This window comes from Gracilinanus agilis, chromosome 3, assembly GCF_016433145.1.
Source record: "Gracilinanus agilis isolate LMUSP501 chromosome 3, AgileGrace, whole genome shotgun sequence".
Classification (NCBI taxonomy): domain Eukaryota; kingdom Metazoa; phylum Chordata; class Mammalia; order Didelphimorphia; family Didelphidae; genus Gracilinanus; species Gracilinanus agilis.
In genome coordinates this window covers 182,734,892-182,761,485 of record NC_058132.1, presented here as the reverse complement: position 1 = coordinate 182,761,485, position 26,594 = coordinate 182,734,892, and the positions used below count along the sequence as shown (strand labels likewise).

At 34.6% G+C, this 26,594-nt stretch overlaps 1 protein-coding gene across 2 annotated transcripts in view; it reads right to left on the bottom strand.

The window, feature by feature from the left end:
- DYNC2H1 (dynein cytoplasmic 2 heavy chain 1) overlaps nt 1-26,594 on the bottom strand; it is a 390,998-nt gene that overhangs the window by 263,880 nt on the left and 100,524 nt on the right. For both annotated transcript variants that reach the window (XM_044668721.1, XM_044668720.1), the window contains exons 32-40: nt 24,142-24,347; nt 22,454-22,636; nt 21,267-21,449; nt 20,788-21,011; nt 18,810-18,925; nt 17,337-17,536; nt 12,539-12,803; nt 9,499-9,706; nt 4,700-4,829 (exon numbers count right to left, since the gene is read on the bottom strand). In XM_044668721.1, the coding sequence (XP_044524656.1) occupies nt 4,700-4,829; nt 9,499-9,706; nt 12,539-12,803; nt 17,337-17,536; nt 18,810-18,925; nt 20,788-21,011; nt 21,267-21,449; nt 22,454-22,636; nt 24,142-24,347 (1,715 nt within the window). The remainder of the gene's footprint in view (nt 1-4,699; nt 4,830-9,498; nt 9,707-12,538; nt 12,804-17,336; nt 17,537-18,809; nt 18,926-20,787; nt 21,012-21,266; nt 21,450-22,453; nt 22,637-24,141; nt 24,348-26,594) is intronic.

Sequence of the window (26,594 nt, the reverse complement as noted above, 5' to 3'; positions counted from 1 at the left end):
GATGTGGAGGTCATAGTCTCTTCTATTATTAATATTGTCCTTGTTCTTTAATCTAAATCTTTAATCACCAGGAAAAGGGTGCCCAGGAAATTATCACTGGCATAGCCAAGAATCACAAACAACTAAACTTAGAAGTTTCTTTAGATTCTTCCACATTGTCCAAATTGTTGGAAGAGTTCTACATGTTTCTGATCCATTCTCAGCAGTCAGCAGAACTGAACCATTCTGAGCCTGATCACGTTCAAATTCTACCAAAGCAAATCCAGCTTTCTACCACGTGCTAACCTATAATTTACTTCCAATAGTGGCTGATCCCCAGGAGAAGCACGTTCACTGGTTTAAAAGAAACCACTTAAGGAAATATGAAAAATGAGGATTTCTCCAGCAACTAGGACCTTACAATGTTCAAATACTTTACCTCTGCTCAACAAGGATCCATAAAACAGATCTTTTTCATACTCCCCCCTGAGCACAGTGTACCAAAAACTCTTCATTCCTTAAGCACAGCAGCAGCAGCATTGGTAGCCACAGCAAGTCTAGTCTTACCTAGAAACCATCTACCTTGGTATCCCCGATTATGAAGAATAGAAGCAAGAGAGAAGGAAAAATAAACTAGACGGGGAAGATCAGTTGGATCTTAGTATTCTCCAGATCCAAAATAAAGAAACTTCAAGGCAAAAAGACTTTTGGAAGGAGAGATACCCTGCCTTTCCTTTATTATGTGCCTGTACATTGGCTGTGCACATACAAACAACCCACTTTGACTTACAAAGTAGATGGTTGATGTTATTTAATATGGAGGTCTTTAATATGGTTTTCTTGCTCTTGAGATCTTTGGCAATTTTTATTGTTGCTTTTTTCCTTATATTCCCCTATAATTCACTTTTTGACTCTTTTTCTCATTGCAGTTTCCCAAAGGGCAATATATCAAAGCCATTTCAGCTTCTCCTACATTACTAGTCAGAGTTTCTGGATGTTGGGCTCTTTCCCTCAGACTTAGAGGAGTGGAATAATAGTTATATTCAAGGGTCCTGATTCAGTTTCTCCTTCTGCCTTTTGGTTTGGGTTTTCTTGGTAAAGAAATTTAGGGTTTTCTTGGTGAAGAAATTAGAGTGTTTTGTCATTTCCTTCTATAGCTCATTTTACAGGTAAGAAACTGAGGCAAAAAAGGTTAAATGACTTGCCCAGGGTCACACAAGCTAATATGTATTAGAAGCCAGATTTGAACCCAGGAAGATGAATCTTCCTCACATCAGGCCCAGCATTCTATCTACTGCATCACCTAGCTGCCACCAACCACATTAAATGATTTCAAAAGGCCAATTCTAGTCTACCACTCTAAAGTCTTATCCCTAGAATTTCACCTCATTCCCCAACAAGGTTCCAGTCTCTATGTGGAAGTCCAGTAGTCTCTTCAGAACAAGAGTCTTACCAGTCCACAAGGGTGTCTTCCGCCTGAGCCACCAATGCCAAATGGAGTAGAAAAATCAATCTCAGAAAACTCATGCAAAAAAAACTCATGATCTCCATAGTCTCATCTTTTAAAGCCCTTTTCTCCACGTCCCTTCCTGTCTCTTATGTTCCTGGGGCTCTTAACCTGTGGCCTCTGTTTGGAGCATTCCAGCCATGTTAATGGGATGAGTCAGACAAGAAGAAAATTCACAACCCTGGGAGGAAGGGACTCCCTTTCCACATTATATTTGAATCTGGAGACAGCAAGGAACCACTGAAGCTTATTAAGTAAGGCAGTGACATGACCAGACCCGATCCTTATGAAGATCATTTTGATAACTGAGTGAGATACATATGAGTTGGGAGGTTTCTGGCAAGCAAATCAATCACTAGATTATGATAATACTCCAGGTATAAGGCAATGAGGGCTTGCACCTTGCAAGTGGCAGTGTCAGAAAAGATAAATATGAGAAAATTACAAAAGTAAAATTAATAGGATTTGGAAACAGACTGAACACGGAAGTGAGAGAGAGGAAGCAGTATAAGATGGCACTTAGATTGTGAGCTTGGGTGGCTGGGTGGATGTGGTACTATTAACAGGAACAGAGAAGTTATTAACATGAGGGAAAGGTTTGGGGGTAAGATAATGAGTTAAGTTTTGAACATGCTGAGTCTAAAGTGTCTATGAGATATCCAGTCCAATAGGTTGTAGGCAATGAAGAGACCATTAGTCATCGGAGAGAGCAGTTTCAGCTAAAGGATGAATTCAGAAGTCAGACTGAAGAGAGCTAAGAAGAGAGGAAGTAGAGAAGATAAGAAGGCACCTTTAACAGGCAGCCTTTTCAAGGAGTCTGATCATGAAAGGCAAGAGAAATTTGTGACAAAGTCTGGCAGGAATTGCTGAATCAAGTGAAAGTCCTTTCCATAATGGGGAAACGGCCAGTAGACAGGGAAAGACTGAAAATAAGTACATGAATGGGGATGACAGAGAGGTCATTGTGCTGTGCTGGAGAAGACAAGAAGAAATGGTGGCATTTTTGTGCGCAACAGATGAGTTGGCAAGGAGACGAGGTGAAGGAAGAGAGTGGCAAAAAGCAACCAGGTAATGTGAGAAAAGGAAGAGGAGAAGGAGGCTCCTGGTGAATAGCTTCAGGTTTGTTTATTTTCAGTAAAACAAGAGGTAAGGTTTTCAGCTGAGAGAGTGGGGAGGTCTGAGGATAGAGGAAAAGTCCGTGTGAGTGAAATAGTTAATCAGAGAAATGTGGGGGGCCCACAGCTCTGAGCATGGTTTGGGGGATTTCTCTAACTTCATTTAGCGGCAGATGTGTAGAACTAAAGGCAGTGGATGGAGGGAATGATTCAAGGATGACATTTGGAAGGGCAGATTCTTTGATAGGACAAGGAGGCCAAGTATTTACGAGGAAAAGATAGTGAGGGTTGCAATGATTCACCAAAGAGGCAACATAGGGAAGGAAGGACGGAGTAGTGAGTGCAGGGATGAGGGCTTGGGAGAAAAACCAAGGAACTAAAGGATGAAGTTCACAGTGTGGACAAAACAGAGTTTTGAGTTGCAAGGCATATAGCCTAGGATCAGAGAAGGGAATTCCGAAGTTCAAGAAAATGAAAGCAGAGCATTTGTGGGGGACTACGATCAAGGGTATGAATGATCAATGCCTCTGTGTGTAGCTGAGATGTAAGGGAGGAAGAGATTGTCTCAAAATTGCAGAGAGAGCAGCTAGATGGTTCTGTGGATAGTCAGGCCCAGAGATAGGTTAAGATTTGGTCCTGGGTTCAAATTTGACCTTAGATACTTCCTAGCTGTGGGACCCTGGACAAGTCACTTAACTCCCATTACCTAACCTTTACCATTCTTATGCCTTTGAAACAATCTATATTGATTCTAAGATAGAAGGTAAGGTTTAAAAAAGGAAAGAAAAAGAATAAGAGCAAACTGAGAAACCATGAGGTGAAGGTGTTTTAGGAGAGTAGCAATATATAAATTGAAGTCACCTAGCATGAGGGCAGAAGTTGAGGAGGAAAGAAAAACTGAGCCAGGTGCTGAGTCCACTGAGGAAAGAAGGGAATGTCCTGGAGAGAAGTAAAATGGCTAGAAATAAACAATTTTGTTTGGGTGGTAGATATGGCCTGAGTCAGCCTCAAAGGAGGAGAAGGTACTTAGAGATGGTATTAAAGGAAGTTCTTGGAAGTGGCCAAGCAGTCAGTCAGATGGGAAGGAGGGACACAGGGGACAAGGGGGTGGGAGAATGCCTGAAAGTGCAGCTGGTGCTAGAAAAGGATGCAGCCAGCTCACAGCCACATCTAGAAGACCGAAGGAACTGGAGGTGGGGGTGGGCTGGAAAGGAATAGCAATGTGAGATTGATGTTGAAAATGGAGTTTGAAAGAAGACAGCCAAGATGGAATAGAGGAATGAGTACAGTCCCCAGGTTTTCTTTATCCACAGGGCTTTGGTTTCTGGGTAAAGTTCTCTCAGGGTCTTAGGTGGTTAAATTACCACACTTCTCTTTAAGGAAATTTTAAACTCATAGGACTGAATTCAGCATCTTCGTTTTATCTCTCTGAAGAATTCTGTCTTTGCTTCACAGCCAGTATAAAAATGTAAACCAAAATGGTCTAGGCAAAATTTCAATAAACAGTGGGAAACTCTGCCCTTTTGAATCTCTGTTTCTAAGAAGTAATGCTTAAAGATAATTATAGTCTCTGACAAACATTAACTTAGAAGGCAGAGAGTACAGAGGTTTTTCTTCCCTAAAGAGGATGAAGTCTGAATAAAACAAAGAAGGAATCAGTATTGTCCAGCAAACTCCCTGAGCCTAGACATAAAATTCAGGCAACATTTTTATGAAGTGGGTATGCACTGTTATGGAAACAATAACCCAAAGCTATCAGACACTGGGATATGAGCTCCTTGAAGGTAGGGACTGTCCTTTGCTTTTAGGGAATATTTTGGTGGTTGTTTTTAATTCTTATGTACCCTGTATATATACTTATATTCTTAGTACAGTGTTTGAGACATAAGAGATGATTAATAAATATTTATTGACTCCAAATATTGACTAATTCTAGAATTATATGTGAGCTACAAAATACACATAACTTGAGAAAGTGTAGAAACTCTATCTGTGTGCTAATAAGTTGTACTTTATCACCCCTGTAGTCCAAAGGAAAAAATCAAGGTAAATGATTATCTGACTATCAACAAACTAGTGAATAACATAATTAACTGACCTGTTTAAGAACCCACTGTAAAGCCTTTTCAAAATAATCTCCAATCCAGTTTTCAAGATTAGTTCGATATTTATCAGGTTGGTTCCTTAACCAAGATTTTATCAGAGAATCAAGATCTGTCTCTTCATCACTGGAAAAAACAATAAATTTATTAAAATAATCATATAATCAATAATTATAAAATTCTTTTTTAAATAATATTATTTTGTTCTCAAAATCTTAATCTATTTTCTCTGCTTACTTCTATTTATATTGTATCAATTACTAGAGATTGTTTTTGTTCGCTTATTTCAGTTGTGTCCAACTCTTCTTGACCTCATTAGGCATTTCTTGACAAAGATACTGGAGTGGTTCTTCATTTCCTTCTCCAGCTCATTTTACAGATGAGGAAACTGAGGCAAACAAGGTTAAATTACTTGTCCAGGATCACATAGCTAAAAAAATGTGTGAAGTCATATTTGAATTCAGGGAAAGTTTCCCTGATCCCAGACCCAGTACTCTATGCACCACACTACCTAGCTGCCCCAATTACTACAACATAAAGGAAAAATAATCTTTGCTTGAAGACCTCTTATGCAGAGTAATTCCCTGTCACCTGAGACTCACTGTGTTCTTTAAATAAGTGGGGGGAAAGATGACTACTGTATTATGTTTTCTCATTGAATGAAATGTAGTCAACTAAAATACCCTAATATTTCCTTGGTTTCTACTCTTACAATATCCTCACTACCTCTAGACTCACAGTATAGAGACTGGAAGCCTTTTCTACAGTAATAACTTCCCTGCTGATAAAATCTTAATCATGCAATACTATATAATGAGTGAAATGGAGCATCTATATTTTAGTAAAATTGTGGAATCGATCATTTTGATGAATGTACATGCTAATTCTGAGAATCATACTGACATTTAAAACTATTTTAAAATATAAGCTATGCACTTATCATTCTAATAAAAAAATTTTCATGTTTATATATTCAATCATTCATGATCTCAAGAGAAATAATTTTTAAATGAAGAGAATCATTAATAAAAGTTCACTGTACAAATCACTTCAAGATAATATAGATATTCTAGTAACTATTTTAAGTGGAGTAAAGGAGTTGTTTCTATAACAAAATGGAGAATGAAAGAAAGAATGCTGAAATTTTATTTTTGTTCATAAAGCAGTTTACATCAAAAAGGCCTTGCAATCATCAAAATGAACTATAGATTTAATTAGAACTCATAATTCTGCTAAGGATTAAGACAAGTTTTCAATATCATTCATCAAGTTACAGTGTATTTGGAGAGAGAAGGTATTAACTCTCTTACTAGTTCTGGCCTTTAACAGTTTTGAATGATCTTAGATAAGTCATTTTAGCCCAAGATTTCTCTAAGCCCTACTATCCTCATCTATAAATAATACAAGAGTAGAATAGTGGGCAGTATATGGAACCTGGACTCAGAAATAAAGCTGAATCCTAGCTCTGTCACTGATGAATTATGAGATTTTTGGCAAATCTCTCCACTTTTCCTAAATCTTAGATTCTGATCAGTAAATAGGGATAATAACATTTGTAAGGAAATGGTTTGTGAACCTTAAAGTTTGTAAACCTTTAAGGAACCTTAAAAACCTAAGTGAGCCATTATTATTTTTTAAGTTAAGAGATTAAAGCATCAGTGATTGGATCAGTATGTATACTCTTTCCACTGCTGTGAAACAAAATCCATTCAGGCTTTTTCATTCTTTGTAATTACTACCTATGTCTTTCTGTAAATTCCTCATAAGGAATTTATTTAGTCCTTTGGCGAAATGGCTATGATTCTTCTAAAACTTAGTGGAGACAAACACTATTAAAAAAAATGGGCTTACAAGAAACAATAATGCCACATGCTCCCTATCTTTTTGCAGAAAGATGATAGACTGAGAAAATGGGATGAGACATATATTTTTGGATATGAACAAAGTGGGAATGTGTTTTGATTATACACATTTGTAGTGAGGATTTTGCTTTTTCTCCCAACACCAACAATATTTTGAGGAGTAGAAGGCAAAAGGGAGAAAAAATAAATGCTTGTTAACTGAAAAAATAATTTTAAATGTTAAAGAAAAAGATGAGCTTAGTGCTCATTGATTATAGATTAGGTAAATAAAAGTGTGATGGTAAAAAAAATTGACTATAACACAGGAAGAATATGTGAAATTCAAAGAAAAGTGGGATGACTTGGGGGGGTACCTATACACAGAGAAGTTGGCAGAACTAGAACAATATACATGATGATCAAAAAAATGTAAATAAAAAGATTCTAAAAATTAACAAATTGTGACTAATTATGAAGAACAATTTTGGCTGGAGAATAACACCTCCATTCTTATGAATAGAGAAATACAAAATGTCATATATGCCATCAGAAGAGTAAGAGTAGCAGCTGGTTTTGCTTGGCAGTTTTTTTTTGTTTGGGAGTAGGGAAGATTTAAGTGGATAGAAATTATATTAATAAACAAATGAATGAAAATTAAATTAAATTTTAAAACATCAATAAAACTTTTAAATAAACAAAGAGGCTTTTGTAGTAAAGGAACAGTTTGGGATCACTGGGAGCAATCCAAATGTGATTCAAACTGTTCCTCCTACTCAAACATGGGTCCACAGTTCACTACCTACCTGTAGGACCCATATAAAAATATATGATAAACCACCTAACTGGATAACATGTGTTTTTCCTCCATGATTTTTGGAGTGTGAATGGCTGTCCCTATTTATTTTGAGTGACTATGGATCTATTCAAGAGGTCCTATTGTATTCCCAAGGCCTTGTACAATAAGAACAATAGCAGGGGGAACAATGTGAAAAACTTCTCAATCAATAGGAAATCCCTCTTCTATTTGGACAATTCAGAGAACACAGGACATGACATTGTTGAACACCTTTGCTGAGCAACTCTCGGTTTTGCTTCTCATTTAATATTGCCCAAATAGAATATACAAATATATTCTTGTCCAAATAGAATATATATAACTTGAAGTCTTTTATTATCTTAATATATGAGATAGTCTGCTGAACATTCAAAAGTGTATTTCTTTCCACTGAGCTAAATGTTTTCTTATAATCAGCAAAAAAGACATAATGGAATCTGTACTTCAGACTTCTATTGCCTTGGTTTCTATATCTCCTGGCTTAGGATTTGTAGCTTCAAGAGGGGTCTTGGGTTTTTAGGCAAGCAATAACAAGATTCAGAGTGAAGATCCATAAATTATCCATTATCATTAATCATCCTTCCAGTTTACTTTTGCCCTTTTCATATTTTTCAAGGTGAAAAGTTTAAGTTCAGTTGAATCCACTATAATCACATACAAGATTTTCTTCACATCTTCATTGTTTTTCTATACTGGAATTGATTTTTTGTGTTCAGTCATTTCAGTCATGTCCAAATCTCTGTAACCTCATTTGGGGTTTACATGACAAAGATAATGGAGTAGTTTGCCATTTCCTTCTCCAGATCATTTTATACACAAGGAAATAAGGCAAATAGCTTGCCCACTGTCATACAGCTAGTAAATGTCTGGGGCCAGATTTGAACTAATGAATATGAGTCTTCCTAATTTCAAGCTGAATGTACCACCTAGCTGCCAAATTGATTTTTTTTTTACCTTTTTTCTAAATTAGTGATCTAATGGTACAAAAAAAATGTCAATATTGAGGTGACTGATTCTAGTAAAATAGTTAATTTTATTTGTGTTTTGTTTATCTCCCAACTTTTTCCTTTTAGAAAAGTATCATATTCATATTATATAAGATACAAGTCATTGGCCTTATTTTTCAGTGTTTTTTACTGCTCATCTCAATACTTACTTTCTCAATGAATTCATAAAATACAAGATACATGATGCTATTGATGTTACTTTTATCAATTACAGAATGAATGAAATGGAAGGATACTAAGAGATCATCTAGTTCAATATTCTCATTTGAAAAATTAATAAATTTGTGGTAATTAAAATAAAATTTTAAAATAATATTTTTAGCAGAGAGAAGAAAAAATATTCTTGCAGAAGGAAAAAGTGAAAAAGTCTTCTCCAGGAATTATGTAAATTATGTTTCTTTTTCTAAATAACTATATCTAGTAAATACCGTAAGATGAATGGCTAAAATTACACAAATCATTATGAAGTGAGGTAGACTAAGTCATTGATCAGGAAACATGTTTCTCCCCTGAGAAAGCAATAGGAATGAGCTTTCCTGTGAAGGTCAGTCGGTTCAGAACTAAAACAACATATGGTCAGTGTCCATGAGAAAGTGACTCCCTTACTAACAAGGAAGCCAGTGTAGGAAAAGATATACAATGGGACGTCCTGTACCCCAAGCTAACTTTGCATCTGGCTTCTAGATGATAAGGCTTGCTTGCTTCAATTATTTTGCACCTGGTCATCAAGGTCTTATTAGTGGACATTGTTTGCTTTGTTTCTTACACCCTATAAAAATCACACTGTAACTTCAGTTCGGCACAGCTTTCACTAAGAAAGTATGCCCTGGCCAGTAACTACATTTGTTAATCAATGGATTAATAAATATATATTGGTTCCAGTAATTGAACTTCTGGGTGTCTGGTCTTGTTTCATAAAGTACCCCACTTAACTTATGAGCTATAGAAAAGTTCTTCTGCCACAAACTAAAAAAGATAATAAGCTTGTTTAAAATAAAATTGTGAAAATGATGTTTCATTTAATTTATTAAGTGCTACATTATTCTTATTTGTCTAGAAAAGGGTTGAGGAATATATTCACACTATGTACTTCAAATATTCTCATGTCTTACCTAAGAAATATCATACCCATTCTAGATATTGTGGCTGGAGAGGCACAGCTTAAATCATGGGTTTCAAATACAAAGTTAACATTTGGGCCAAACTGAATCCTCTCCCCACTGGGCATAGTGAGTAGTCGGTTGTCATCAAGTACAGAATTCAGAGATTCTATCCACTCAGGATCAATGTCACCATCACAGATTATCCATGAGTTAATATCTATTTTCAAAACAAAGAAATAGAATCCAAATCAAAATTAACAAAAGAATCCTGAACCAGAAATAATCGTCTTTTTTACTTTACAATGACTGAGTTATATTTTGACAAAAGCTACTTAACATCATTTAAACTGACAACATAGCAAAATGTGAAAGGGAGAATTGTGACTTATTATGCTAATTTACATTTTATATAAATGCCAATGAGATACTTCGGAACAAAAAATCCACTTGAATGAATAAATAATCTATAGCAGTCTATATTTATTAAATAAATCAACCTTCCCCTCAACTTTGCCCTTTGAAGACATAGGAAAAAATATTTTATCTTTAATATATTGTTTTCAAATTCATGATTCAAAAATTTAAAATAGGTTATAATTTCAGAGAATGATCAGAGTTCATATCATCTTTAATTTTAATTATAAATACAATTTTACCATTCTGCCTACTCGTGTATAAGTTATTCTGAGTGCGGCTAACAACTCACCTAAGATATGCTGACACCTCATTACTATACTATTTTAGGGAGTATACAGTTTAATACAAAGAGGGATTATCTTGACCTCCATGAAAATAAACAAAATTACTTAAGTGTCACAAATGTTAAAACGGGCAATACTATAGGGATGCCATTCTTTCAATGTTAAATAAACAAAGATTTGTTGAGTACCCACACTGTAGAGGATACCACATTAATCACTGAAAAAACATATACTCAAATGGATCTCTAATCTCATCAACATGCTTTCCAAAGATAAAAATCAGAACCTATCCATGCTTGCCCATCCCACATGTCCCTTGTCCATGTACTTTCATAAGTTCATCAACACTAGGAAGGAGATGAGGGGCCTTCATCACATTTTTTGATTGAAATGATATGAGGTAGTATAAGCTAACTTTCTTTGTTTTATCACATGACAAGACTATCTTTTTTGATCTTATGTTTCTTTAATGTCATTGTCTACTCATGTCCTTAGGAATTTAGGTATGCATGTATTATAACCTACTACAATGTAGCTTTCTCCATTTCCTTCTTAGTGAAATTCATTCCTAATTCTTCAGACACTAGTGTTCCATGACTCATAGCTATACAATACAAGTAGAACAAAAATCTTAAAAAGAACTGTTTTTCTGTAAGAAATTTGGAGAATTTTAAAAGAACCCAGCATTTCTTTCTGTTTCCATTGACTTAACTCGAATCCTCACTATCATACTTTCTCCCTTCAAATCCTAGATTTTCTTAGCTTTTCTTTTTAATCTATAAAATTACCTGCCTCTCCCCCCAAATCTTTAGCCTGCTCTGCTCCTTTTGAATAAACATATATTACCAGATTCATATTGCAGGCATGAGTTTTATCCTACCATGTTAGTGATGTCAAATTTCCCACTTTGCAAGATCTTTCATCCTTTTTGCTCCCCCATTAAAAGATTACAAGAAGGAATTTTTTTCAATTTTTTGTTTTTGTGTTCCAAAACATAGCATAGAAAGTAAAACCTCACATAGTGCCCAGCACCTAGTAGGGTGATCACTGAATGCTGTTGATTAATTAGGTACAACCCATCCCTAGTCATGAGCCTGTCATTGCTATATTTTAGTCATAGTCCAGAAATCCAAAGCCCTAATTCAGATATCTTCTTAAAACCAAAGACATCCTCTTCTTAACCAATCTTACTGATCCCTTTGACATTGGTGATTCTTGTTTCATATGGTGGTGGGATCCATCTCATGATTGGGTTGGTGATGAACAACAGAGAATTAAATAAGTAGAATAAGATTCAAATAAAGAATGGGGCAGAAATCAGTTGTGTACTTGTGTAATCGGAGCAAAATATTGAAGACTGAATTTGAAAAAGGGCAAGTGAGATTAGATCTTAGGGCTGGGTTCCATCTTTGCAGAAAATGACAGGAGAGCAGCCAAATTTAGAACCTCATAGTTCAATTGAGTCGAGCTGTATAAGGAATGGCTCTCGTGCCCTGCTTTTTAATTGGCCCAAACTGTTGACCCTACCCTGTATTGATACTCAAGAGATTATATCAACATTTTGGGAGCTATGATGAACAAACTATAGCAGAAGGAGTGAAATTAAGGTTCAGTTTCATAACAGTTAGAAAAGTCAGGTGGTATTTAAGATCTAGCAGGCAAAGCTTCGGGCCAAATGGTAAAGTACCAAGGATTTGGGGGAGAAAAAGCAGGATAAATGACCCCTAACTAATATCTCTTGAAAATGGGGTAGTGGACCAAAGAGTAGAGTAGAGCTCTGATGTTTCAAGAAGGTGGGGATATGGTAGGAGTGGTCAGACAGTATAAAGAATTGGTGTCCACCACTTTGTGGGAATTGAATACTAGAAGTTGGTGTAAGAGATGTGTGTTATTTTACTGGCAAATTCCTAAGTCTCCAAGATACACAAAAAGAAACATCTCACAGAAAAGACAACAGAAAGAGAACCTAAATGTAAACATATTTAGTGACAATCAGTAAGTTGAGGGCTAGATGAGAGAGTTCTGAGAAGCCTGACATTAGCCCTCTAACTTTCTCCATTAGGATGTAAATACTACTTGGCTTTTCAATCTGCCATGAAATACACATAAACAAGGACCCTCCTCTATGTTCTGCCTCTTTCATATAGCAAGTGAACTCCTTGAAAGAAGGGACTATCTTGATTTTTTATTAGTATTTCCAATGCTTAGCACATGGCAGATATTTAATGCTTTTCCATTCTATTATTATCAGGTCGTTTCATTGACAAGGCTTTGAAAACCCTTTCATTAAAAAATAGCTTTTCCAGAAATAACTAAGAAAGTTCTAAATCAGACAGTTTGAGACTCACCTTGAGGTTCCCGTACTACTTGCCGAGCACTGTTTGTGAGAACACCATCAGACCATTCCCTTGTATCCATATCAATATGGCCCAACAACTGATGTCGAGGCATAGCTTTGGGGTTCATAGTATACTGTTTTACTACTTTGCCAACTTTACACAATGCTGCCCTTAACATCCGCCAAAGGGTAGATTTTCCAGCACCACTTGGACCAACTATAACTACTCCCATCCTCTGGCGTAACTGTTCATATAATTCCAAAGCCTTCTTGATCTGTTTTTGAAAAATACATATAAATACATACATACATATATACACATGGGGGTATAAGATATATATGTGTGTGTGTATGACTATATATGTTTGTTTCCAAATTACAAAGCATATACACATTTTGTTGTTAGACTGATTTAATCCATTGTCTTAATACTTAGTAAGGTTTTTGCTTCAGAAAAAGTTAAAGGATATAAATATCATAACAATAAAATATACATCTGTGATGTAACATCAAAATTATGTTATGAATTTTAAAAATTCAAATATTTTACATAAAAACAAAACTGCTGCAAATGACTAGCAAAACTGAAAAGGAAATATAAAACAGTCATTCTAAGTATAAATTTCTACCACATAAAAGCAATCTTTAAAACAACTTCTTTTAAGAAATCCTCATGATCAATTAATGGCTAAAAGCTAATACATATTTACTCCAAAAACATTAAATATTTAATTACCAAATCATTTTACACAACTGAAAATTATATAACAGAAAAACATATCCTTAAAAGAATTAACTAATGTATCTCTGTTATACACTAACAAATTGGTGTAACTATATATATATATATATATATATATATATATATACTAACATATATTTGTAATTGGACTGGATTAGAAAACATGACTGTACTTGAATGTCTAAACCTCAACTTCTTACAAATTAATAAATTTTTTTCCCAACCTATCACATGAAAGATAGCCCTAAGTGACAAGAAAATGTAACAAGCACATTTTCTCGCTAAAGGGATATGATTTCAGCTAAATGCTTTAAGACAAACTATTAAGGGCCCAGCTAGGGGAAGTTGCCCAGAACAGAGTCCGTTGGCGTGAGATGGTTGCGGCCCTATGCTCCTAAGGAGTCAATAGGAATAATAATAATAATAATAAATAATTATTTATCAACATATCTCCTGTTTCTTCCATGGTGCTACCTACTTATTCCAAGCCAAGCTTTCCCCATCATATATTCCAAACTTAACCACTGGAACTTTTATCTCAGCACTCTTGCCAAACCTTTTGAATGTATTTATATTGGTGAAATCTTACTTTGATCACTGGGTAGCATTCTGGTAGACATCACAACTCATACTATATACTTTTTTTCCCTTAGGCACAATCTGTCCCTTTTGATTATTAATTCCTCTTAATTATTAACATAGACTCAGGGTCAGCTAGGTAGCTGGGTTCAGATCTTGCCTCTGACATTTCCTAGCTGTGTGACCCTGGCCTCTGGGCAAATCATTTAGTACCAATTTCCTAGCGCTTGCTACTCTTCTGTTGCAAGACAGAAGAGAAGGGTTTAAAAAAACAGTCTCATAGAATATTTTATAATATATATATTATATATGACATATATGTTACACAAAATATATATGTAATATATATAGCAAGAGAATTCTTCTAAATTCACCAAAATATCATCTAAAATACTGTCAGAAAACTAATCAATAAATCTCTATAATTTTGAATATTGATTTAGTGACTCAAAATGGCTGGCTTCTATATAATAAAATAGAGTTTGAGAATTACCTGGTTAGGTATAATTTCAAAGTTTGCTTCTTCAAAGACTTGTTTTAAAGCTGTACTTAGTTCATCATATTCTACATCCTTAAAATCAATTCCAGGGAAGACATCTTTAATCAGTGCATCAAACCGTGTGCAGTCCACAAATGTAAATTTTGACATGGTATTGAGTCTCAAAGCTTGAACCACAATATGGCTTTCATTCACTGAGGAAAAAAGTATAATTTAGAAGTAATTTAAGATAATTTCAATGTTATAACTATCCTTTGAAAAGTCTATTTTTTTAAAGAATAACTGTGTTTTCAGTGGCAGATGGTACTTCCTTTGAAGAAACTCCCTCTACCAATACAGAATTTTCAGGGGCACAGAGAGGTCTATAAAACTTCTGGCCTAGGAATCCCTTGCCTAGAATCACACAAGCAGTTGTAGGTAAAAGGCAGTGAACCAAGGCTTTCTAAATCTGAGCCTAATTTTCTCTTGCTTCTATATCCTGTGCCACATTGTCTTGTGATGATTCTTCTGTTCACATTTAATTATTCTTTTAAAAGAGACATTTTCTCAGTTTGCCTTTTCCTATACACTTTTCTCTGAGACACACTTTTGAGGTTCCTAGACTCCATTAATTTCCTACAATAATGCTTTATCATGGTTGTGAGTTCCTGAAAGGTATGGTAAAATAACTAAATTTTTGGCAAATCCTACAAGCTTAAAGCAAGACAGCCTTTAACAAAGGCACAGGGAAGGGTTATATGTCTATAATCAAATGACAGATTTAGATAAATCTGAAGTCTATCACCAGATAAGCCATAAAATAATTTTTTTCAAAACTTATGAAAGAATATCTGATAGGTGATAGAAAGGTTGAAATCTATGTGTTAGTAGAGGAACTATCCACTCCAACAAAAGCATAGATTCTTGAAGTAAAGTTTCTACATTTGACCCTTACAGCCCTAGAAACATTTTAATATAAACTTTAAGTTAATAAGCCATTCACATAAATTCTTCTTTTACCCACTAAAACTCTATGTACAGGTATTTAAATATAACACTTAGTAAATCAATATAACTAAATTCAACAAACATTCAGTGCCTGTTATACATAAAGAAGTGGGTATGACATCGGGGACTCAAAGATAAAAAATTTTGCAGTCCCTTCTCCCAGAGAACTTATAATAAACTAAGGCAGAGAAGACAAATGCACAAATAATATGATATAAAGCATGACATAAGCCAAGAATTTAAGCTTCCCACTCATGCATACAGAAGCTTATGCATGAAAACTAATCATTTGCATTACATGAACAGAAAAAGTTGCAGATTTATCTTACCATATGCAACTACCACAAACAAGACTAACAGGTAAAAATTCCATGGATTCACATGCTTATTGTAGTTAAGACTTGAACACTCACATATGTATTTCAACCATTAATAATACAAATTGCAGAAAGGAAAGTTATAAATTTGAAATAATCATACCTTTTTCCTTTATGTCACTTTTCTTCAACTGACGAAGAAGATTGCCGCTTCCTCTCAGGACTGTCTTCAAAGCTCTTAAACCCCAATCGTAGTGCTGCTGAGGTGTCAAAAGCTCTCTAGAGTGTAAAAATATTTACATTAACTTTCAGCTATCAATTTAACAATTAAGCAACACTAACAAATTCTTATTTTTTGTTACACTTAAAGAAATGCAGAATGCAAACACTGAAAATCAAGTTCAGTAAATGACTGCAGTTATATTCTATTGATTTCTAAGCTAAAATTGTTATTTTGTTCAGTAGTTTCAGTAGTTTCAATCGTTTCAGATCTACCTGATCTCATTTGCAGTCTTCTTGGCAAAAATACTAGAATTGTTTGTCATTTCCTTCTCCAGTTCATTTTATGGATAAGGAAATGAAGCAAAAGACATTAAATGACTTGCTCAAGGTCACAGAGCTAGTAAGTATGTGAGGTCAGATTTGAACTCAGGAAAATGAGTCTTCCTGGCTTAAGGCCCAGCACTCTATCTAAAGCACCACCCNTATATATATATATATATATATATATATATATATACTAACATATATTTGTAATTGGACTGGATTAGAAAACATGACTGTACTTGAATGTCTAAACCTCAACTTCTTACAAATTAATAAATTTTTTTCCCAACCTATCACATGAAAGATAGCCCTAAGTGACAAGAAAATGTAACAAGCACATTTTCTCGCTAAAGGGATATGATTTCAGCTAAATGCTTTAAGACAAACTATTAAGGGCCCAGCTAGGGGAAGTTGCCCAGAACAGAGTCCGTTGGCGTGAGATGGTTGCGGCCCTATGCTCCTAAGGAGTCAATAGGAATAATAATAATAATAATAAATAATTATTTATCAACATATCTCCTGTTTCTTCCATGGTGCTACCTACTTATTCCAAGCCAAGCTTTCCCCATCATATATTCCAAACTTAACCACTGGAACTTTTATCTCAGCACTCTTGCCAAACCTTTTGAATGTATTTATATTGGTGAAATCTTACTTTGATCACTGGGTAGCATTCTGGTAGACATCACAACTCATACTATATACTTTTTTTCCCTTAGGCACAATCTGTCCCTTTTGATTATTAATTCCTCTTAATTATTAACATAGACTCAGGGTCAGCTAGGTAGCTGGGTTCAGATCTTGCCTCTGACATTTCCTAGCTGTGTGACCCTGGCCTCTGGGCAAATCATTTAGTACCAATTTCCTAGCGCTTGCTACTCTTCTGTTGCAAGACAGAAGAGAAGGGTTTAAAAAAACAGTCTCATAGAATATTTTATAATATATATATTATATATGACATATATGTTACACAAAATATATATGTAATATATATAGCAAGAGAATTCTTCTAAATTCACCAAAATATCATCTAAAATACTGTCAGAAAACTAATCAATAAATCTCTATAATTTTGAATATTGATTTAGTGACTCAAAATGGCTGGCTTCTATATAATAAAATAGAGTTTGAGAATTACCTGGTTAGGTATAATTTCAAAGTTTGCTTCTTCAAAGACTTGTTTTAAAGCTGTACTTAGTTCATCATATTCTACATCCTTAAAATCAATTCCAGGGAAGACATCTTTAATCAGTGCATCAAACCGTGTGCAGTCCACAAATGTAAATTTTGACATGGTATTGAGTCTCAAAGCTTGAACCACAATATGGCTTTCATTCACTGAGGAAAAAAGTATAATTTAGAAGTAATTTAAGATAATTTCAATGTTATAACTATCCTTTGAAAAGTCTATTTTTTTAAAGAATAACTGTGTTTTCAGTGGCAGATGGTACTTCCTTTGAAGAAACTCCCTCTACCAATACAGAATTTTCAGGGGCACAGAGAGGTCTATAAAACTTCTGGCCTAGGAATCCCTTGCCTAGAATCACACAAGCAGTTGTAGGTAAAAGGCAGTGAACCAAGGCTTTCTAAATCTGAGCCTAATTTTCTCTTGCTTCTATATCCTGCGCCACATTGTCTTGTGATGATTCTTCTGTTCACATTTAATTATTCTTTTAAAAGAGACATTTTCTCAGTTTGCCTTTTCCTATACACTTTTCTCTGAGACACACTTTTGAGGTTCCTAGACTCCATTAATTTCCTACAATAATGCTTTATCATGGTTGTGAGTTCCTGAAAGGTATGGTAAAATAACTAAATTTTTGGCAAATCCTACAAGCTTAAAGCAAGACAGCCTTTAACAAAGGCACAGGGAAGGGTTATATGTCTATAATCAAATGACAGATTTAGATAAATCTGAAGTCTATCACCAGATAAGCCATAAAATAATTTTTTTCAAAACTTATGAAAGAATATCTGATAGGTGATAGAAAGGTTGAAATCTATGTGTTAGTAGAGGAACTATCCACTCCAACAAAAGCATAGATTCTTGAAGTAAAGTTTCTACATTTGACCCTTACAGCCCTAGAAACATTTTAATATAAACTTTAAGTTAATAAGCCATTCACATAAATTCTTCTTTTACCCACTAAAACTCTATGTACAGGTATTTAAATATAACACTTAGTAAATCAATATAACTAAATTCAACAAACATTCAGTGCCTGTTATACATAAAGAAGTGGGTATGACATCGGGGACTCAAAGATAAAAAATTTTGCAGTCCCTTCTCCCAGAGAACTTATAATAAACTAAGGCAGAGAAGACAAATGCACAAATAATATGATATAAAGCATGACATAAGCCAAGAATTTAAGCTTCCCACTCATGCATACAGAAGCTTATGCATGAAAACTAATCATTTGCATTACATGAACAGAAAAAGTTGCAGATTTATCTTACCATATGCAACTACCACAAACAAGACTAACAGGTAAAAATTCCATGGATTCACATGCTTATTGTAGTTAAGACTTGAACACTCACATATGTATTTCAACCATTAATAATACAAATTGCAGAAAGGAAAGTTATAAATTTGAAATAATCATACCTTTTTCCTTTATGTCACTTTTCTTCAACTGACGAAGAAGATTGCCGCTTCCTCTCAGGACTGTCTTCAAAGCTCTTAAACCCCAATCGTAGTGCTGCTGAGGTGTCAAAAGCTCTCTAGAGTGTAAAAATATTTACATTAACTTTCAGCTATCAATTTAACAATTAAGCAACACTAACAAATTCTTATTTTTTGTTACACTTAAAGAAATGCAGAATGCAAACACTGAAAATCAAGTTCAGTAAATGACTGCAGTTATATTCTATTGATTTCTAAGCTAAAATTGTTATTTTGTTCAGTAGTTTCAGTAGTTTCAATCGTTTCAGATCTACCTGATCTCATTTGCAGTCTTCTTGGCAAAAATACTAGAATTGTTTGTCATTTCCTTCTCCAGTTCATTTTATGGATAAGGAAATGAAGCAAAAGACATTAAATGACTTGCTCAAGGTCACAGAGCTAGTAAGTATGTGAGGTCAGATTTGAACTCAGGAAAATGAGTCTTCCTGGCTTAAGGCCCAGCACTCTATCTAAAGCACCACCCAATCTACAATAAATCACTTGGAAAGACTACCTTTATAGAATTCTGATAGTGGCTTTCACTGAATTAGGTAAACTATAAATGAATTAGCAATTTGGTCAAAACAATATTTGACAAATCTGCTTTTTTTTTCCCTAAGCACTCTCATCAGCTAATTAAACATCCAAAATATAAGTAGTTTTCTGACAGTTCCTTACCATTTCTTATTATTATGAACCAAGATTGCTATAATACAAATGCAAAGTCAGGGAGACAATTATTAATTATTAGAAATGAGATAAGGGAATAATTCTTACCCAAGAAAAATAATAATAACAACAATAATAATACAAAAGTAGTATTTATATAATGCCTTAGGGTTAGCAAAGAGCTTCACAAATGTTGTCTATCTCACAATAACCCTATTAGGTAGGAAACCAGAAAGGAAGGGGAAAAGTATTTATATAATATCTTCTATATTCCAAGCACTGTGCTAAGTTGTTGAATCTTTTCAATCAAGTCTGGTTGAAGTGGTTTGTCATTTCCTTCTCCAGTTCATTATACAAATGAGGAAACTGAAGCAAACATGGTTAAATGATTTGCCCAGGCTCATACAACTAGCGATTTGAAATGAGGAACACAAATCTTCTTGACTTGAGGCCTGGTGCTCTATCCACTATACTAAGCACTTTACAAATATTAGCTTAATTTATCTTCACAACAACCCTGTGAGGTAGGTGCGGTTATTTTGTAGTTGAGGAAACCAAGGCAAACAGAAATTAAATGACCAGTCCAGAGTCACCCAGATAGTATGTATCAGAACCCAGATTTAACCCAGATCACTTGATCCTAGCTCCATTGCTTAGCTACCTCAAAAAAAGTAGCTATAGAATGGTCAATTAGCAAATTTACTTTGAAACTAGTTCAGTATGATTTCACTAGATAGAGAGTCCTGAGATAAACATATCAGCAAACATAAACAAAACCAGTGATATCCTCTCAAAATGGATACTTTCACCAACTCCCCTATTACTGAAGCCTGTAAAAACCTGACCTTTCCCAAGCCTGCTGGAGTTTAAGACTCCAGCATGGAGTTCCCCATTATTTTTGAAAGTAAAATCCCTGAAAGCAGGAACTGCCTGATTTTTCTATTTGTATCCTCAGTATTTAAGCCTAAGTTTTGGTGTATAATAAGCACCTAATAATTTGTGTCATGTTTTTTTTTTCAGTTATTCACGTTTATTTCTTCAACTCAAAGAAATGATTCTGGACTAAATAACTTTGGTTCAATTTTACTTTTCCCACTTATCAAACATTAAATACAGTGCTATCATAAAACTTCATATTATAGAAATTTATCTTCTGTTACAAACTGGGCAAATCGGAAGTGAATATTATTAACTATTCAGTAGGTGCTAAAAACATAGTACATGTAAAATAGTTTTCAAATACAACACTTACCGAGAAAGATTGAAAATGGCTACTAATTTTCTTCCCAGTACTCGAGCATCTTTAAAGCCTTCAGAATATAGAATCACTTCAGCAATGAGCTCATTGTCTGGACGAGACATAGCTACTGGTCTGAAGAGTTGTTTTAGGTTGTCTGGCAGCTTTTGTCTTCCTCCATAACCTTTCCCAGCAGGATTCATTGTGATAAAAATTCCAGAATTTGGATCCATTTGGACCTTAAATTATCCAATTAAATTAAGGCATGAGGTGATGAAGACATACTCAGTTTATGACCATGGAAATGATAAAGAAATTTGAAGAAACTTTTCTTAGGAAGAAAGCTTAAGATTTGGTGAATATATTAAGAGGCAAGGGATAAAAACATAGTCAAGTAGCAGGTTGATGAAGGGCAAGTGGTATTAAATCTTTCAAAATATTTCTATACATCAAATTATCTGCCTTTAGAAAAAAATTGAAGTTTAATACTATACCTCTTTGCCAAGAAGTTCACATACAGTTCTATGATTCTTCAAAGCATCCTGGATTGTCTGGATCTGCATGGACACAGCAGACAGCACTGCTTCCTCCAATCTATTGAACTCATCAAAGCATCCCCAGGCCCCACATTTCACCAGACCAACAAATATACGGCCCATTGATTTCACATCAATACCCTAAAAAACAAAAGAATTCAATCTTATTTAACTACATTTTTTCAATGATAATTTCACATTACATGTTACTTACTACATACACCTTTGAGAAACCTATTTCACCATCTAATACTTTAATTTAGTCCCCCTGAACTCTTCATCTCAATAGCACTTTTTGAGGATTAAATAATATAAATCATTGTAGAAAAGTGCATTGAAGTGTAAAAAGTACTAATACAAGACATAATGTAAAAGCCACCTACTAAAATTTGTACTCTTTTAAATTGTTTTTAAAAATCATTCCTGGTACTTATTTCCAATTTGATAATCTAAAAAGATAACAAAATATCCTAGTTTTCAATGCCTTCCTCTTTGATATTGATCAATTATTAAATGAATTTAACCCTAGGAAATATTAATTATTCATTTAAAATGCAAAATTTTGCCTTGATAAAACAAAATCTTTTATCTTTCTAAAGCAAAGAGAATAAAGCTAATTTAAGGTTTGTTTGTTTTTTGCATGGGAAAATTCTGAGTTCTCCATAAAAACCAAATCAGGAAATAATACACTACTGCTTAATAAAATATCAGATTCTACTCTCAGAGAGATGATCTAAAAGTAGATTACCTACTATATTTATATGTCAAATATCTTTCTTTGGTCATTTAAGGATTTGTGATTTTGTTAATATAACTGATTTCTCTTCTAAGGCAGTTTGCAGACCCTATTATGATTATCTTGCTGTCAACTTAGACTGAGTCTCTCCATACTGAGACTTGTTTTGAAAAATAAACTTAAGGACTTTTGTCACTAGGTCTGTACTCAAAGCTTTTCCAACTTGACAGAACCTTCAAGCTTAGACTTTGCTGGCATATTGAAAAATCCTGAGTCACTTCCGTGCCACAATGAGGAAAAAAAGGAAGAGCTCAGAAGGGGATATATTTCAAATAGAATGGTATGTAACCAAGACAAAAATCTGATTAACGCACCTCCACAATTAATACTCTTTATTTTTTTACACTACCTCATCACAGTTGAAAACTAAAACTTGTCTTCCAAGAAGTCCACCCAAAGCCTTTACAGATTCAGTTTTGCCAGTTCCTGCTGGTCCATAAGGATTTCCTCCAAGACCCATCTTCATTGCTTGTGTGAGAGTTAGGTAGCACTTATCTGTCAGTGGTGTATAAACAAGCTTGGGAGCATTGCCCTGTGAAATGTGAAATATTAATTGAAAATGTTGCTGTTTCTATTCATTATCTATAATTACTTATAAACCATGGTTCTCTACTTAAGGAACATTAAAAAAGAAAAAGATTAAATGTCCTAGCTCAAAAAGAAATTAGAGGAATTCTTCTTGAAGTACATTCTAAAACAACTAAGATTAAGCTTTAAAGTTATTTTACCGAGTTTTATTTTATTTGTTTAATATGAGAATTATGATTAGAGTGCTATCAATAACCTGCTCCTCTCAGTTCCAAAAAATGAGTATATAGTTTTCCAAATAGATCAGTCAAGCTCATTACAAAGACACACAAAAAACCTGAAAGTCAGAAATAATCACATTTCACATCCACATAATGCTTTATCTGAAAGCTATAGTAGAATTGAGAATTATTTTAGCATAATTAGAATGAGGAAGGTACATTTATAAAATTGGTAACTTTATACTATCAAGTTGACATAAATGCTGATCTCAAGGGAAAATTCTATTCATAATCCAAATTCTATTCAGAGTTTGTAAGGTTTTTGTTAGGCTAGAGAAGGAAGATTTGAGTCTGAAAATAAACTTCCTCTCTGGTAAGAGCTAAGTTAACAATACAATCTTAATAGAGCTGGCTTCTATCCTCCCCATGCAGTTTTATTATTGATAATGATATAAAATACAGAAAAGATGCCACTTTTTAAAAAATGAACTTAACAAGTAGTTAGATGGAAAATTCTATTCTGATTTTGACTTACAAGTGAAAGGTCATGTCATAATGTAAACTGAATAATTTTAATGCATCATATTTGCACATAATATTAGGATTCCTCTAATCTTATTTTGTTTAAATAAACACCATGTTCTTTATTTATGTATAGCCTCCTTTCAACTACACTGAAACATAAGTCTTCAGACTTAGTCAATCAATCAGCTAGAATTAAAGGGCCTACACTAAGTAAAGGCACTATGTTAGGCACTGAGAGAAAATCCTAAAACAAAAAAGGGACAGACCTACTGTTCTCGAGTAGCTCATAGGCTAATTTAAACAAGTAAATATGAGAGACTGTTATCAGTTAAATTACTTTAATCTTTTGTCTATAGAGACTTCTTAAAACTATTTTTTTCTGAAATCTTTTTTGTAATCAAAATGGACTATTGATGTAATGTTTAAAATATCTTTTTTAAATTGCTATTGAATAAAAAGATAATGCTTTTTTCATTAATGCTAATCAAGTTTTGAGGAAATTAACACAAATATAGATATTTTATACAATGTGGGGAGGATTTTTATCAGTATCATAAACTCCAGGTTGGGACTTCTCTCCACCAGCACCTTTGTAGAAAAGTGCTAGAGAACTGTTATAGGCGCAGAGTCATCAAGTGACATGCTCAGACACAGAAAGAACCAGGGGTGGGATGTAAGCCCAAGTTTTCCTAACTCATTTTGCAGTACTTTATGGTACAACCACCTCTACAAAAACATTTTTAAAAGTTCAAAACATTCCTACCTGATACTCATAGGTGTATTGGAGTTCAGAATCCACCATCTGAACATAGCATGTTTGTCCATTTTTCATATAGAACCTGACTTGTTTTTTCCAAATCCAGTCATCTGTGGTGTGAATCTGAACTTGGTTTAACTGCTTCACTATATCAATATTATGGATAATGTCCAGAATAAGCGCTTTAAGTTTGAGTTCAAGAATCCCTGATTCTGTACACAAATAAAACATTTAAGGAAGAAAAATGTTACTTCATGGATATTGTTGAGTATTCAAAAACTTAAAAGTAAAGAAATCAATCTTCAGAGATTCTAAATTTTAGAAATTATTGTTTTGGCTAAGGTTTATTTTGCATTTTAGCATTCATAAAGGTCCGCTAAGAGAAGAATCATAAAATTAAAGGATCCTAAAATTAGAGAGAGGGTTAATTACTGAGATAATTTACTAGAAAACTGAGTGAGGCTGGTTAAAGAGATTTCTGAATTAAGAGAAGCTTTTGGCATGGAAGTCACAAATGGAATATCATTACCAATTTAGTAAAGCAGAGACGACCTATTACACTAAATATGAAATCTCATGATGGGTTCAAATCTTGGTTCTACCCTTTTATCATCTATATGATCTTATACACATCACAAACTCTCTGAGTATCAGTTTCCTTATCTAATGGGGTTGGAATAAATAAAATTTAATATTACTTTCAACTCTAAATTTATAATAAATTAATTAATCAAAGAGCATTTATTAATGTATTATAATTTATTAATCTCTAATCTAATCTCTATATAAATATATTCTAGGCATTATGTTTAGTTATAGTAATATAAGTAAAGAAAGAAATAATCCCTACTTGTGAGGAGTTATATTCTAATAAGGGAGAAAACAAATATACAAATGTTTATAGCACAAATATAAAGTGAATAAATAAAAGTACATACAAAGCAGCTAGCTGGTGCAATAGATAGAATGCAAAACCTAGAGTCAAAAAGACCTCATTTCAAATGCAGACTCAGAGACATACTAGCTATCTGGTCCTGGACAAGTCATTTAACCCTCCTTGCCCTGTTTTCCTCAACTGTAAAATGACCCAAAGAAGGAAATGACAAACCACCCCAGTATAGTTGCCAAAAACTCCAAAAGGAGCCCCAGAGTTAGATGTGACTATAAACAACTAAATAACAATAAATATATAAACACTTAAATAAGAAGCAATTTGAGAGTGAGAATACTAGCAGTTGTAGAAATCAGGAAAGTCTCATGAAAAAGATGATGTCTGGGCTGTCTTAAAAGAAAAGAGGCACTTATGAGGCAAGGTAAAAGAAGTGAATTTCCAGTAGGTGGAGACAATTTCATCATTTGTACATAGGCCACAAGAATTATTTAATAGGCCATTTAGCAATCACACATTGTAGTGCTCATGATGAGCATGAGATAAGACAAAATTCTGCTTTCTTGGAGATTATTAGTGTAACCCTATGCCTACCTGAAGAAGATGAGCACAACTCTAGGAGTTCAAGTAACTTTGGTAAGATGCACTCAAGAAGATATGTGGATTTCTAAGGAATGGTTCTTGGCCCTCCTAAACAATAAAAATGTCATTCGGGAAGGAAGGAAGGAAGGAAGGAAGGAAGGAAGGAAGGAAGGAAGGAAGGAAGGAAGGAAGGAAGGAAGGAAGGAAGGAAGGAAGGAAGAAACTGAAGCTTGGAGTCACATAAGTAGCAAATGGTACAGGTAAGATTTGAACCCAGGTTCTATGAGTCCAGAGCCAGCGTTCTTGTCAGTGTACCACATGAAGGCCTTGACCGGGGGCTGTTTTTAAGATATTTCTAGCTATTTCTAGGGTCTGAGTTGGACTGCCCTGATTCGACCTAATCACCATGCTCTCGCCCCAGAAAACAGCAGGAATGATAATGTGTTTTGGTTTTTTCCAGACTTGTTCTAACAGTGACCAAGGTATGTAGGTGTTTGGCTGAAACACCTCCTCATGCCCCACCCACCCCCATGGCCTGGCCCCCACCCTGTGTGGCTGTGTAGCCCTGACCTGTGACTTCATTGACATCAAGAATTCCAAATGAGGAAATGGTCTCTGTCAAATCACATGAGATCTTCAACCAGTAGCCTTAGAGAGCTCCCTGGGGCAGATGACTTGCCCTGGGTCAGCCAGGATGCACTGAGGTCTTCCTGACTCCAAAGCTGGTCCTCTATCTCCTCTGCTGCTCAGTAATTACAGGCAAGGACAAGAGTTTAGAAAGCACTTTTCTCACAAACATTCATTAAGCACCTACTGTGTACTTGGCCCTATGCTAAGCTGTGGGGATCCAAAGGGCCTCAGGGAGTTTATGTTCTAGGGGAGACAACAGGTAAGCATGTATAAATGAGGAGGGAAGTGGAGGAGGAGGAAAGGAGGAGGAATGGTGGAATCACAGAAAGCTTCACTGTAGGAGATGGTGTTTGAACTG